General features: G+C 37.6%; 1 protein-coding gene across 1 annotated transcript in view; it reads left to right on the top strand.

Annotated features, from left to right (window-relative positions):
- The first annotated feature begins 98 nt into the window (after nt 1-98).
- LOC100367318 (ras-related protein Rab-21-like) overlaps nt 99-17,243 on the top strand; it is a 37,947-nt gene continuing 20,802 nt past the window's right edge. The window contains exon 1 of the mRNA XM_002736989.4: nt 99-355. Within this exon, the coding sequence (XP_002737035.1) occupies nt 215-355 (141 nt within the window). The 5' untranslated portion in view covers nt 99-214. The remainder of the gene's footprint in view (nt 356-17,243) is intronic.

The following is a 17,243-nucleotide window of genomic DNA, read 5'->3' as shown; positions in this document are numbered from 1 at the left end:
AACTATAACTACCGCCTTTTTATAGTTAGTCAGGAAAATCCATGACCTGAACTCTTCGGGATTCTGCGAGACTCCATCGTCACATGATGTGACGTCATTGTAAAGAATAACTTCGCCATTTTGTAGGTGTATGAACTCAAAATATCGAAATTGAATTGGATGTATTTTTGTCAAAATTTACTTTTCATAACATTTATATCTGAGGATTATTCACATGGCTGCCGGAGGAACTGGAAGCGCCAAGAGCTTTAACTTTAAAGTGGTTTTGCTCGGCGAAGGCGCAGTTGGCAAGACTTCCGTAGTTCTGCGCTACGTCGAGAATAAATTCAACGAAAAACATATATCAACGTTACAGGTAATGGCACAGCTTTTTAGTTTAGGAAAGGTCGATTAGACATACAAATAATCTGCCAAAGTATTGTTTAGTTCAAATGATGTGATGCTTGTTCGGCATATGCATATGCAGTGTTTCGAAGTGTTAATGTGCAATAATGGTGCAATCGACGCAATATACCGAGTGAACCATTGACATTGTTGTGATATATGAATGGTGGTGTTTTGGAAATTTTGTAATGAAATTATTTGCTGCACAGAGGTGTGGGCAAGAGTTCCTTTTGTACCCCCCCCCATCCCTAACCCTAACTCTAACACTCACTCCCAGTTACCTAATTCATTTGTATATGCCCCTTCTAGATAACTATAGATGTCCTTAGGAAGGGCATGTACAATTAAATAGGGAGTGCTGGAGGGTAGGGTTTGGGATGGAGGGTACAAAAGGAACTCTTTCCTTTTATTAGTCATTGTTCGGATGCAGTCCGAAACTGGAAACTTATCAGTGTTCTCCCCAGAAATTTTCCATAGAGTCGCGGCTAATTTGCATAATAATTAGCCTGGGGAGAACACTCTGTGCGTGTGTGCGTGCATCTGATTCAAGATGGCCGAATGGCGGCCATTTCTGTGCTAAAAATCATCAAAATCAAGCATTTTTGGGCTGTTTACAGATGGATTTTGTTCTAAATTGGTATATACATGTACAATACACATTATAGGACCTTGATGCACATCATTTTGTTTTTCTGATAAGATTCAAAATGGCCGACTGGCGGCAATTTTGTTTTAATGAATGTAGTTCTAGTGCCATATCTCTGACTTTCTTTGACTGATTATGTCATGTCATAGATATACTTATACTTACTAGTTAAGGGAAATATCAAAGGGGAGTATACCTCCAGTATATTTGTTAGAGTGGGGTTGAAGGTTACTTTGATTTGATTTGTGTCCGACTGTGTTGCCATGGTGACAGAACGCATATTTAAAGGTTGATTTGCATTGATTGGCTTACTACCTCTGGCGGGGTTGTTTTGGTACAACCCTAGACTTTAGTAAATACCTTCATTGGGGACATATCCCAACAAATGCTTTGTATGTGACGGTCACCTGATTGATACATGCCACTTGTCTTCACTGGGTTGTATGCCTTGCATGGTACCGAAGTCATCTGCGACGGTAGACCTGTCAGCCCCAGGATTATTATTTGTTCTCCTCCAATTTATAGTTCCTTTTAGCCAGTACTGGGAAGTGAGAAGGTCACACACGTCATTTTATTTTTCAGATCAGATTCAAAATGGCTGTCTGGTGGCCATTTTGTTTTAATGAATGGGTTTCCAGACCCATATGTCTGACTTGTTTTAACTGATTATGTTCAAATTTTTAATATTCATTATACATCATGTCATAGATATATGATATATTGGTTTGACGATCCTTTTCAAAGTGGCCAAATGGTGGCTATTTTTGTGCTAAAAAAATCCTCAAATATCAAGCATTTCTTGCATTTATGGATGGATTTTGTTCAAATGTATAACATACATTAGACATTACAGGTTCCTGATGCACGTCATTTTTAGTCCAGGCGCAGACTTTATAATTCAGGTTTTGTCCATTTTCCGTCTCCAACATTTTCTCAGAAATTCTGCAGCAGATATCAGTGAAACTTGGCAGATTGATTAACAATAATATGTTTAGTAGGCACACAATTTTTTTTCTAGATCTGAAAATCTGTCTGTCTTTTTCACGATTTTCATCAAAAATTGACTCTCCTGGCAACATTGACAGAACGTCTGCGCATGCTCAGAATAAATTAATTACTGTAAATTCAGATTAGTAATACAACAGACTCGCAACGCGGCGTTTTCTTTTGAAGTAATGTATGCCACGTTTGTTTAGGTTATCAGTTCTTATCGTCCGGATCCGATTTACGAAGGAATACGCATTTTCCGATGAAGCGCGAAGTGTGCAGAATATCCAGTGTTCGGTAAACTTCAACGGTGTCCTTTTGCATCGCTGAGCATTTCTGTTTTAGTATACTGGTTTGAATATGTTGAATTTGCATGATTTGCGATGTGTTTTTTTACTGAAACCACTGTATTGATTGAATCCCGGGTTCGAAGGAGAATGTAACAGCACACCACGTGATTCATTTGAATACAATGGTGAAGGCAAACATGCCATGCTACTGCGGTACTCCACTGATGGGATGACTTGCGCCGACAGCTGAGCTGCACGCTACAACTTCGCTTGTGATGTTGCTTGTTAGCCGTGGATTGAATGAATCTTGATTACCGGTTAAAATGTCGCTAATTTGGCGTTGGTAATCTTTATTTGGAACTGGGTAAAGCCGCAACGTCGCCATCAGAAACCTCCTGGTACATTGATGTTGATGGTCTATGATAAAACTCAGTCAACATACATCAATTGCAAGTTCTCTCAATCGTAGTATTCCATGTGATGTACACCTAATATGCCAAAAATGTTGCTGAACGATTTGAACTGGATAAAAATAGCAGACAAAAATTTGTTTACAAAATAAAAGTACTTCGGTTGCCAATGAAAACAAGCCGGTAAAAACAAGCAATATGTTTTCGGCTGTTACTATGGTAGGACATGAACGTGAAGCTAACGTCCGTATATAACTAAAACCGGGCAGCTTATACGAAGTTCGCAAAATAACATTCAGTCTTTATTTACCGGTAGTCACTTTATTTTATTGCTAGGACGTATTCTGCCGTTAAATGTATTATTTCCAACCGTTTTTGCGATAGTATTTTCTAGATTAGAGGCAGCATTCACATTTTATTCAAAGTTGCGTTGGGATTACGTTGAACACTGCTATTACAAGACTGGTAGGAGGTAATAAATTTGGGGCGAAACTATTCAAAAAACAGATTCTGGCTGTTGCCATGATAGCGGTGGGTCAGGATTGTTTTTCCAATTAGTGATGGTCAGACCTCCCTGTCAAGTACGAACAAAATCAGCCAAGCCAAAAAAAAAGTCACAGAAGATTTAAAAAGCCATTCCTGTTGAACAGGTACTCTAACTTTGAGGTCAACTTTCTCATTAATGAAAAAAGATATCAAAAATTCAAATAGTAACTTTGTGCCCACACTCAAGCAGAGTACAATGAGCACACAAGATCCCAATTTTCTCGCCATGGTGAGGCCATGTCTCGCCAATGGTGTGCCAGTGGCGTACCAGTGGCGAGGCTGTTGAAAGGCTCGCTCTCAAAGAAGCGAGCCCAAGGTCGAGCTCGGCGCGATTAGTCAGATACGGCGCACCTTACTATACTCGGCGCGATCACAGGCGCGACCGATGTTTTTTTTTCACCACAACAGAAAACATAGTTTCAGTTCTCTTACATTGTTGTTTGTGAATGTAGATTAAATAACGGATAAATTGCGTAATGTGTTGCAAATAGCGTGGCCAGTGGTAAATTAAACATTGAAATTTGTGCGTGTTTGTTGATTTGTGAGTTGGAAACGGTTACTGAAAAAGTTAACCGGGGATTGAATTGTTGTGTACCCTGTCATGTTCTGCTTGTCTTGTCTTGCGTATAAGTAGTGTTGTAGTTGCTAAATTAAAACTCAATAGCATCCCGAGTCTGAGTCTGAATTTGATGCGTGAACTGACCATGGTTCACCGTAAGATAACAAACGTCACTCCGAATCACCCAACCCCGATCTTGTAAAACGGGTCTTATTACACAACATAATGATCGTCACAAACCTTTTTACTCACCTAAATTCCAACTGTAACTCACTATAATTATACTCAAGGCATTTGAGACGTTTAAAGAGGTAAAGTAAAATTGTTCATTTAAATTACGTGGTGGCATCACGTAGGCACGATGTACGTTTTCTTCAAAGTTCAGTCAGAGGTCAATGAAACCACTTGGTCGGCACCTAACGTCACAGAAATTATGCAAGACGTTTTCAAATTAAAAATCCCTGTCGAATTATTAAATGGTGTCTCGAAAAGGGATTTTTTATTTGACGCCTGCTTAGCACTAATTGTAAGTTGTGCTTTGAACATCAGAAGGTCGCAATTGTTTATGTTGTTCGCACGGGAGATGAAAAATAATGGCGCGCGTGTTGCTCTTGCATTTATATGGTAGTATTACTACAATTGGCATACTTATTTTCAGCTTCCAATCTAAATGGACACAGAATGCCCCAGTAACGTACTAGTACATGTATATATATTTTAGAGTCGTCTGAAAAAATAAATAAATTACACAGTTATTACTGTGCTAGGACGCTGTTTATTCACGCACGGTAACTAAAAAAGATTCACGCTTCCTATTAGTTCAGTGGATGCGTCTCGGCAGTTGTATCCATGTGCCGCGTTTTAAAAAGTGACGTACTGAATCCAAACTAAAGGTCACATGTTGGAAAATAATAATAGTTTGCCATGGAGGTATTTATGTTAGAGCTGTGGTTAGTCACAGTCCGTCAACAAGGAAGGGACTGTGGTTTATCCGATGACACTAAACATACACTATTTTTGTTAAAAGACGCTAATAGTTTGAAAAACACTTGTAACACTTTTAGGGTAATCGAAAAATAAGAAGAAATTGCAAACAAATTTGAAAAAAAGACGAGCTCTAGTTTAGTAAAATCGGCAGATGAAAACCCCAAAATGACCTGTTTCCAAAGTGATAGCGTGACCTTGCATCGGACATATTGATATGCAAACGACTAATTTGTGAAACAAACAGGAGCGGATAAGATAAACAAAAAAAGGACCAACGATTTCAAACAATGTATCCTCACCTCTAATTTATTTAAAACGTCGTGTGTAAAACCATGTTTGTCATAGCAGGCCGTCAAAAAATGGTAACCCCCATTAGTATGCACGGGTGAATTGTTCTTACTTTACAATAATTTTGTCAAGCACGAACGTCGTCAGATTCGTTTTTTGTTGTTGTCTAAAGTCTCTTGGCCAATCAAAAATAAATAATTCACGCAACGGTGAGATGATTAACATAGGTCACCTGTTTGGCCCCAACGACACACTTATGTTCATCAAATTGACCTAGGAATGATTTCCAGACAGTTTCGGATTCAAATAGAAAATATTATTATTTTTGATGACAGTTGTTTTAAACGGGTGAAAAATATGTTTGTATGTGTGCCTGGTTAACCATTCCTGGTCTGGGGTGATTTCCAGACAGTTTGAAAATTTCGGGAAAACGTTTTTTTTTTTTGAACAGTCTTGATAATACTATGAACAGCAGATGTTTTATTTTAAAAAAAAAAACTGGGAAGAACTGTTTTCCTGTCAATAATAAAAATTGGGGCAAGTTTACACAGCGCGACATTTCTTAACATACAGCCGCCTGCTATAAACGTAAACGTCGCAGTGAGACTGCCAAAAAGACCGGTACAAATGGTCTCTTGTAATAACTTATTCACTGCCTGAGAGGTCTCAGTACCAAGGTCGACATGGTCATAAAAGAAAGTAAATTTAAACATTTGTAGTTGTTCCCTCTGCTGCAGTTACAGTTAAAGCATATACGGGTTCTTGCTGTTTGGTCTCGCCACTACGTCGACGGCATGTAGATAGTGGGCGACCAGCCATACGAACTGGATGAGACGTTGACCACAACCAGAGTGAAGAAAAAAAGGTCCTCTGCTGCTGAATTAATGGCTACACTGATTTATTCTCGGTAGCCAAGAAAACAAGAGTATTTTTCTGAAAGCTTTTCGCCACTGCTGTTAAAACACTGGAACGTCCTCTCGATAATATTGGATACCAATACGGTATTTTAATAAAATAACTTGTATACTAACCAAATGGTCCCTATCAGAACCAACACATCATCCAGAATAACAACTATAGTAAAACAGTTTTTTGCAATAATTCAGTACACATGAAACATTTGTTATGCTCCACGCTGGTCATGATGATATTTCTGTACTTCATTCAATCATTTTTTTTTTTTGAAATAAAGTTACACCATGGTCTCACACAGGCACACATATTATTCACGTCGGAAACTCTGACACAACTGGCGTTTAAATTCTAAGTGACACTGATCAGTCCCTCGTCCAAGCAGAAGCCCGCATTTCGCGATGTGCCGAATCTACAAGTGAATTGCATGTTACACCAATGGTTAGTACACAGCATATGAAAACACGCAAATGGGTTTGAAAAGAATAAAAACAAGATACACGCTGACATACATTAAACATGTCCCTGTGTAATACACAACACTGATAACCAACATACAAATGTATGTGCAAAAGTACATATTCAGTGGACATCAGAGTCACTAAGGTTCAAAGGGTGATGTGTAAATGTGAGGTGCGCCCTGGTGGCGCGCCGATAGACGCGCCCAGTAACATCATCGAGCCCGTGTACGTAAAAAGGCATGACATTTTATAACATTGACATACAACGTGCATAAGATTGCCTCACTTGTCAGATGTTTGTTTCACTCATGTCAGTGTATGAAACTGGCTATAAATTAATTACAAAATAAAATACAGAACACATTGTTATTGTTAAACTAGACTAGCTCATTTTATCGATGATTTTCGCCGTGAGAAAAGACCAATGACAACTCGGCTTATTTTCTGATAGTCCTATCGTATACATCATCACCTTCTTTCCATTTTTGTCTTTGTTTTCATTTGCGGAGGCTTAATCCCATGAAAACGGTTGTCATCATACCAATTTTCCAGACACTCAAGTATACACACAAAATAGTCATAGTTATGTATTGATCGGCCACCGCAGTGTCACAGGATTTTACGATACATATCAGGTACCGTCACCAATATCATCTATGTACACATTATATTGCGTCATTTAAAATTAGCTACTTATTATATTGCAAAACAAGCCTTCATAAATATAGGCCAGGTTACGATCAGAATAACTCACGAACATTGCAGCGTTGAGATTTGTGGTTCTGTCCAAACATACTAAATAACACCTACATGACATTATAAAGAATGCAATCCACATCAACGCAAAATATAATACTATCACAATGTACACGTTTTACTTGTTAGTACATTTTGACTGAAGCAATGAAATTTTATAAAATTTATATTAAATGGTAAGCAGTATATTACGTATACAATTAATGTAAAATATATGCAATGTAGTATTGTATGCAGATGCGGTGCATTCTTGATTTCAGGTATCTTTCGTAAACATCTTGCCTATATTTTTGCTTGGCTTAATTAGTATATGTATTTTTGGAAATTGTACAGGTCGTGGAGTACAAATGTAGATAGAAAACTGGGACGATATGCACCTAGTCTGAACACTACAATGAAAACTTAGTAACCAATACTGTTAGTCAATATTTGTACTATACTGTACTATAAGTAGAAATTGAAGGCTTGCATGATGTTACGTAACTGTCGCTACACTAGAGTAAACTACACATTACAAGATATCTGTTCTTCCTATCACGGAAGTCAGTCCTACTTCCCTCCATTTCATTTATTGGTAAAATGGTAATGATAGTATACATTTTCCGACATAGTGAGTCAATTTTCGAGTGTACACTGCCTTTATTTTACCAAAAACATATTCAGCAACGTGGTAGTATGTAATACTAAATATGACATGTCAAATAATAATTCGTGTGTAACTCAGATTATTCCCTTCTCATCTCCCCTATACATCCGTTCCACTCACATTTACAAATTTAAGAAGGAAAATTAAAAGCCTGTCTAGCCAATAATAATAACATAAAAAATCACGGGAAAACGTCGCGATCAGTCTCCAATAATAGAGTTACACGGCAAAATATCCGTTGTTAATCGAAGGGAAGCACCGTGACCGGTCGGCGTCACAATAATTAACAGGAATCGCTTCAGTAAAATGCATTGCACTATGCAACAAAACAGATGTTTAGTACAAAGTAACAACAGAGTTACGTAAATCCATACGTACTATTGGCTAGCGGTGCCCTCAAAAGTCGACGTCATGGCAACCAGCTAGACAGCTTTTCATTTTTCTTTTGTTCCGTCTAGGTCTCGGCGACACTTACCGCATTGGCATTTTAATTAAAAAAATCTTACCGAAGTTCGCGTGAACACAGGACAGAGAGAACTTGATGGTTATGTCTTAGTTAAAGCGCGGTTATTATATTATCTAATTCGAAAACATACTTGTATAATTTCTGTTGCTGACCACATAGTTTTAGCATGGAGGTTTTAGTTACGACATTGTCATTGACCTCTGACTGAACTGTGAAAAGGAAACATACATCATGCAATGACTCCACGTACAACAATTTTACTTTGTCTAGCATTTTAATTCTATGAACGTCGTGATGATGGTTTATACATTAGAATTTAAGTGAACACAAACATTTTGTCACATAATGAGACCCGTTTTCCAGATCGGTGCAGGGATGAATCAAGACATCGGTAATATAATGGTGGACCAGGGACCGACTGGTTTACATGCAGTGTTTCATCTAGGATGAAGCCATGAGGGGGGATTGTCCCCCTTTGGTGTAAAAATTGAGGGGGACTTCACTTTGTCAAGGGGGGAATGGAAATTGATGACAAAACAGATTTTGCTATTAACACAGGTTACGGGTATTGTATTTTTTATTAAAGTTGGGAGTATAACGGTCAAAGTATTATTAGCATAATTGTACATGTCTATCTAAAACTGAGAGTTGATTCAAGACAATACTATATTGTACCAAATGACGTTATAATATGCAAATACAGTAAACCTATCTGAAATGCACTGAAGATTATTATTAGTTATTAGTTACTAATAACTACAGTTCCTTTGCTGCATCATGGCTAAACAGTAATTGAATTTGTGCATGGTCAATAAAATATTTTCACCCTTATCAGTCAGAGTGACTTAATGTAAATATATTTGCTACACAATATACAATAAACATAAAAGGATATGTTGGAATTATGAATATCGTGGGTAAGTATATTAATGTTTCTATTCAAATAATAATTATAATGCTGTCATCATATTAAGAACAATTTTCATGGACCAACTTAAGTTATAAAATTATTTAACTGACAAAAAATTGGATAATAATAAACCATTAGTCAAAAATTTTATATTCATTGTATCAAATAAAAATAATTTCATTAAATTAGTATGGCAAACACAATATAAATTGTGATGACACAATATTATGAGATTTTTGAACCACTGATTTTTTATTTGCCTGCAATATCTAGGTAGAAATATGCTAATTTATCTTGTATCAAAAATGATTATCATTCTATTTGCAAATTTTTTCATCATGGTGAAAATACTGAAACTCAATCAATTGTGTACCACTGCTGTGCTGATTTATTTGATCAATGCTCTGAAGCGGAGAAAAACAGTCAGCCAAACTGAACGAAACAAGCTGAACGGTTCAAACAAAAACAGAGCTGTAACATAGTTGGAATGATTGACAGGTGAACGTAAACACGCAAAAGTTTGCAACATTTTATCTTTTGATCGTGCCGACTAGAAATTTGGGCACGTTGAATTGGCAACGCAACCGGTCAAAACAAATTTATTCTTTCAGGAATATGCGCCGCGATTTTTGAATTCTCCACTGGCGAAGCGATTCTTCATAATCAAAATCCTTGAGTGGGGGACCTTCAATCAGAATGGTCATCAGGCGATTCAATGCGCGCTCCTCAATTCTATTGCGTAGACACGTTTTGATTTTATTCTGGGCTGAGAAGCCCCTCTCGCAAATAGCCGTGTTAACTGGCAGCGTAACGGCAATCTTCGCTAAGATGATCAAATTTGGCACTGTTTGACGGTGGTTGTTGTTTGAGTTTCCACAACAATGATAGGTTATCACGTGGATAAGCTTGTTGTAGGACGAGCTTTTTCCCAACGGACCATTCGTGTCGGGTCTCATCAGGGACAATGATCGGGTCGCAGGGCTTGCCTTGACTGTCGTACTTCGTCTCGCCATAATGACAAATCAGTACTTCGATTCTATCATTGCCGTGGTGGGAGAGTTCGTCAGCTGGTACGAATGACAAGTCACGCATTGCGAGAACATCAAACGCCGATACTACACTGGTACTATCATTTGGAAAACGACTTTCGATGTTCTTGATAAGGTTATCGAGGAATTCGCGTTTGGTCTTCTCAACATAATCGACGTGTTGACGATTTTGTAGTTTGTGTCCCATAAGCTCGCCGTCTTCATTGATTTGCTCTTTTAATTGGGCTTCATAATACCCATGCAGAGATCCACTACGTACATCTTTCAGTTGCTGGACTGTCGTGTCTACGGTAGGTTTAATTGCCGCGACGTCTAAACTGTCCTTTTGAAATATTAAGTTCAGTTTAGTTACAATTGGAATGACATCCATCAAAAACCATGTTATGGCGACGAACTTGTATTGCGTCAGTTGCTTATGTAAACCAACCCCTTTTGGATCTTTATGTAGAACACTCTGATCGAAGTACGTAACAAGTGCGTTCCATGATCGGTAGACTGTTTGCAAAGAATCGTAAAATGCAAACCAGCGCATTGCATGAATCTCCTTTATCTTCAGCTCAGGGCTATCAAGAATTTTCTCTATCCCCTTAAATCGTGATGAACGGAGCGAAGACTGCTTAAAATAATAAAACAAACTGGTGAGAATTTCTCTGTACTGCTTTAAATATTCAACACCGCCGGCTGCTTGGCTGGTACATAGCGCAAGTCGGTGAGCGACGCAATGAATATTTATTAAAAATGGGTTTGTTCCTTTTAGCTTGGCACTAACTCCATTATTTTTTCCTACCATTACTCCGTCACTTCCCAGGCCCATCATCATTTTTCTAGCATCGAGTTCTCTTTGCTGCACTGCGACGACCAGTTTGTCGGTAATTGATGCCGCATCTTTTTCAAGGAGGTGATAATTACCGAGGAAATGAGATTCTACATCGAATTCTTCATTTACCATACGTATATACATAACCAGCCTCCCAGTCACCGATATATCAGTGCTTTCGTCTGTAAGGATGCTGAACATATCACAGCTCTGAATACGTTTCGAGACTTTAGTTGTTATAACGTCGCTAATTGTTTGCTGTAAGTCTTCGGCTGTCGCTGATGACTGATAGGTAGCATTACCGCCAACCTGCAAGTTGCCAACATGTTCGCAACCAGACTCGCGCAATAACTCTAATAATGAAGAATATTTATCGGTAGCAATAGCCTCTTTAGCTAACCAATATACGGATTTCATTGCTGTGATAACGGCGTCTTGCTTTTTGGTAAGGACGGTAGAGACGGCTGCTTCCATGTCCGCTCGCATTATCGTAGCTTTTACAGCTTCCAAATGCAAAGCGCTGCTGGCGTGTCGTGCAACAGTCGATGTGCGGTAGTTTTTACAACCGTCGGCGTCAGTGAATGGGTTTCGCTTTCCAGATTTGAGACATACATGTATTCTGCACTTCATGCCCGTGCCATCTTTCGGTTGTTCCAGCCATTCAGACCATCCCGGTTTACTGAGCCATGACGACTGAAAATTACTTTGCTTCCCCCTTTTAGCAGGTGGCGACGACGGGTCTACACATGACTCCAGATCGAGAGGTCCTACAGCGTTGTCAGTTTCTTCGTTTTGCGTTGCATTATTTGCATCATTGCTTTCGTCGACTTAGTCTTCATTTTCATCGACGTTTTTCTTGAAAAACGTTGTTATTAGTCGACCCCTTTTCATGATATTTACGTAGTAAATAACTAGGATGCCGCACAGAAAACCAGGACACAGAACGTAAATTTGAAACTGGCGCTCAATGAAAACCAGAATCACGTCACAAGTTTAATTAAAAATTAAAACAGTGATTGCACTCCCTCGGATAATTAAGGAATCGTACTTCAAAATAGTTTATTCATCACAAATTTAACAGGGGAAGCACCGTTTTTTAAGGAGCGTTGATGGAATCTACTTGATAAAATGTAACATCAAAAAACACACACACAATCACACGTAAGAGTTTATTCATCACGTACTAGTATCAACCAGGAAGGCAACATTTTTTGGAAGAGCGTTGATGGAATATACATCATAAAATGTAACAAAAACAATTCCAGGCACGTGGCATTCACGCACACTACTGCCCTGGAAGCAATTAACTTCCCATGCGTAGGATATACAATGTTGCATTTGCAATATTACTCGTGCCCAATACGTGCTATGTAAGTGGTTCAGTCCAAAAAGTGTGTGTCAGATGCGTGTTCCGTCTCATTTGAGGGAGTGGCTGGGAGTGGTAATAAGATCGATTTTGCGCGATGATCGCCCTGTCCTCCTTTGAGTGGCGGCGCTGAGTTCAAGTATTTGCGCGAATCGCGCAATCGCGCGCCCTAGATGAAACACTGTACATGCATGGCAAAATTACTCGCATATCATCAAAACAACATAACATGTATTTGGAAATCGTGTTGTCACTGAGGTTTCGGCACAGAATGTTTTTGTTTTGTTTTATTTTTACAACTACCAATGATATGAAATCGACAATCAGATACACGTACACATACCCACGCAAATCTCACAAAACGATCGGGTCTGTAATGATTAAGGTCCACTCGGGGAAATAATTCAATCTAACAAATCTTAATGATGAAATCAACAAAACAAACATTTGTTAACTTTTCAAACAACACTCGTGTAACCACGCTGAAGTGATATTTTATGTTTTGGTGTTCCAAGAAATACCGGTCGCGCCGGTGATTGCGCCGAGTTAAATAAGGCACGCCGTATTTAACTGACCTTGACGAGCTCGATCTTGGGCTCGCTTTTTTGAGGGCGAGCCCTTTAATGACCTCGCCACTGGCACGCCATTGACTCAACATTGGCAGGACATGGCCTCGCCATTCCCTCGCCAATGGCGAGAACACATGGGTCCTTGTGTGCACATTGTACTGTATGTCTGAGGTGTTGTATCCTAAATTTGTAGAAGATACGTTTAGCGCGAAGCTATGTTTTGACTGTTGCTATGGCAATGGTGGCCAATATTTTTTCACAGATTTTTCTTTATAACTAGGGTGAAGGTGTGACCTACCTGCCATGTATGAGCGAAATCGGCCAACCAACAAAATTAAGAAGAATTAATACGTGAAAACACTGCAAATCACACACACAAATGATTTTAAGGGCAATCCTAGTGGAGCGGATCGCCAATACCATGTTCATTTGCATATTGACCGTGAAAATACCGAAAACATTATAGCATGGGTGATATGCAAATTAGTTTTAGTCAAAATAAGTGACTGCCTAGAAGTACCATTACTGTTGTTGAAATTTCATTTCACTCTGCAAGTATAGTCATGTACCCCAAGGATAAAATATCACATTTCTAAATATTGTTTATTTCTGCTATGTTTCGAAAATGCCAGTCCTGAAAGGACTACTTTGTTTGCTCTCAGACCTCATTTGCATATGGGGTGTGGAAATACCGATTTTGATTTCAGAGACAAATCAAAATAAACTGCAGTACATATGTAATAATGTGGAATACTTCATTTTCTCTGAAAACATATTTTCCCTAAAATAAATTCCAGTGTAAATGGCATTTCCCTTTTGAGACACAGCACAGTGAAAAGTGGATTCACATGTAATGCTTGTAAACGTTTCAGCGAAATTCTATGTGACTTCATAAGAGTTGGAAATAAACAAATTACACCCGAGCATACCACTCCATACACAATGTAAACTACACCCCCAAAACATCCTTTCACCCACGGTTACTACAGTGTTTCACCAGTGTATTCTATTTGACTTCAGGAGAAATTGAAATAAACAAATTATACAAGAGAACTGGTGATGGTTGTGAACCATAACTGCCTCAGCACAAAGACTGTTATGTAATACGCTGAAATGTAAAAGAAAATGTATTGTCGCCTCTGTGTAATTTACAATATGTCTGCATTAACCTTCACTGTTAAGGACAATGTGGGAGAAATTGAAATAAACAAATTATGACAACAAACTTAATTATAATTTCAGCCTCTAGTTCAGCACTGATTAAATAAACTACCTCATCTTTATGCCAACTTGAAGTTATTCATTGCCTACATCAGTGACTTCAAAATATATGTTTCAATCCAAGGAATTTCACTTGCTATTAATTGCATGGGAGTGCCAGTCTTTCATGAGATTGTAATGTCAATTTCTTGCGATTACTGGGAACATGAAGCTGTAACCACAGACCGTCTAGGTACTGTAACTACATCATTGTATGAGCACCGGTTAGGCAGGCTTGAACTATGCATGTGAAGCTACCTGAGAGGTATATCCAATCCTATAGATTTCTCATTGTTTGGTAGCTATTTGCTGCAAATGCAACAAAAATCAATATAAAAATATTACCCACACAGCATTCTACAGGTTACTTGTATAATGTAGTAATGAATACTAACATTTTAGAACATTCACAGACAGGGTTTTGGGGTACAAAATGGCATGGTCAATTTCAATTCAGAGACTGCAAATCTGTCAAGAAAACAAACTTATCGGTATTTTTTCGAGAACAAAACCTTGAGTATCACACAACATTTGCACAGAAGTAGGTGATGCTTCTACATCGATCTTTCGGCTTAATGAGCTCTCTTTCTTCAATTTATGGACACACATGGAAAACGAACGGAGATAGCAATATAAGCAATGACGTAATAGTGGTTGGACACGCATCAAAGTAAAGTCAATAGATAATTAGCATATCCAACAATAGAATTTCCTAACTGTTCTTCTAGTAACCATGGTTAAAACCAACAGGAACAATAGAATGATGGTATACTGATGACATCCTGTGTGTATCATAAACAAATAGAATAGTGCCAGTCGGAAACGTTTTGTTCTGGTCGAAAATTCTGAGTCGCCAACCAACGTGGGCAAATCTATCTGGTGTTAAATGTGTTTACAAATCAAAAACACTCCAAAATGACCAATTTTTAATGGTATTGAACCACCTTCATAAAAAGCTCCATCCCTAAACGTTTTAGCTTGCTTTGCAAAACCACGAAGCAAAAGATTTGTGAGAAAAAAAATGAAAATCTGGTGATGACACACTCAAAACATCGTGTAAAATTAAAATCAAAGCGTTAAAATCAAAGCGTTTTTTTTTTTTAGTGTAAAACATACATGTATTCCTAATGAATTTGCAAGACTATGGACTGATACCAACCTAAAATGCATTTTAATCCTTTTGAATTATTTCATGAATAAATTAAATCATTTCTTATAAAGTTGTATATACATGTACCCATATGCATCAAAATAAAGTGATACATATAGCTTAAAAAAAGTAAAGAAATAAAAAAAAAAAAAATATTTTATATTAAATTACTTGAAAATTATCAAATTTTGAATATTATCAATTATAAAATTATTTTCAAAGAAAACAATTGGACCTATTTATTGACTGCAAATAAATCGGTCCTTATGCTGCATTGCAAATCAGTTACAGCCTGATATTATGTTGGCCATGCTTTCTATATTTCTGATTACTATTTAAAATCTAAGTAATTACTATTTAAAATCTAAGTAATTACTAACAACTTCTGGTTACAAACTGACATCTAGTTGGCTCAACGGACCATAGGTCCGCTGAGCCTATGGGATGGGTTTCTGTCCTGCGTCTGTCCGTCTATCTATCTATCTGTCTATCTATCTGTCTGTCTGTCTGTCTGTCTGTCTGTCTGTGCACGACTTCTCAAAAAGATGATATCTTCAATTCTCTAATTTTGGTGAATATTTTTGTCATTTTTGGTAAAAAGTGATATTTTCGACTTCTTGTTAAAAACCGCATGCCCAATTGCTTTGATATTATATATATTGGTACTACATGTGGAACTCTCTCAGATTTGTTCATTTCATGATGATATCTTCAATTCTCTAATTTTGGTGAATATTTTTGTCATTTTTGGTAAAAAGTGATATTTTCGACGTCGTGAAATCGACCAATTTCGAACCATCGCCCTCAAAATAATTGATGGAATATTTTCGGGACCCATCGACAGTAGAAAGGTAGAAACTTAAGGCGAAAATGATGAAAAAAACGGCTGTTACGACCCGACCTGATTTCAGTTCAGACTATTTTAAAATGGTCATTTTTTTCGACGACTTCTTCAAAACTGGTAGCCTGAATGCTTTGATACATGGTGTGTATGTACCTTGTGTTGACATCTACTAGATTTGTTCATCCCATGGCCATGTTTTTAGTTCTCTAATTTTGGCAAATATTTTAATTTGTCATTTTTGGTTAAAAATGGAATTTCAACTAACCACTATTTTTAATGCTTTGTTGTTAGGCATACATGTGTTTATTATTCCATTGACAACTTTGTGTGGTTGTTTGGCGATATCTCATTTAAAAGTACAAATTTAAACGAAAAGTTGTGGCATATACAGCACTAATCTTTTGTACAATAGCCGTTGAGCAACAGGCCATTGGCCTATTTTTAAGAGTTTATGTTTATATTTTATGTGTTTATGACAACAATTGAAAATGTCTCTATCATAAACCGCACCTGTAGTGCCAAAAATTTGACTGAAAAAAAAATGTTAATCAGCATTCATTGAGTTAATTAGTCCCTGTTTCAGGCTGAGAAGGGGAGTATAGTTTCTTATTTCAGGTTTCCGTCTGTGACGTTTCCTTTATATCTCTAACATTTTCTCAGAAATTCTGCAGCAGATATCAATGAAACTAGGCAGGTTGATGAACAAGTCTCTATTGAATATGCACATAATTTTTTTTTTTCAGATCTGAAAATCCTAAGTGAGTCTTTTTCATCCAAAATTACCTCTCCCAACAACACTGTGAGAACAACTTAGCATGCGCAGAATAAATAATTATCTTAGATTGTAATGCTAGGGTTTTCAATGATGTCATGACTTTGATCTGAATGGATGTCAGAAATAGACCACATCCTGGTTTTTGTTTGGTTTTATGAAAAATTA

This window comes from Saccoglossus kowalevskii, chromosome 12, assembly GCF_978046115.1.
Source record: "Saccoglossus kowalevskii chromosome 12, keSacKowa6.1, whole genome shotgun sequence".
NCBI classification, from domain to species: domain Eukaryota; kingdom Metazoa; phylum Hemichordata; class Enteropneusta; family Harrimaniidae; genus Saccoglossus; species Saccoglossus kowalevskii.
This window is presented reverse-complemented; position numbering and strand designations above follow the sequence as displayed.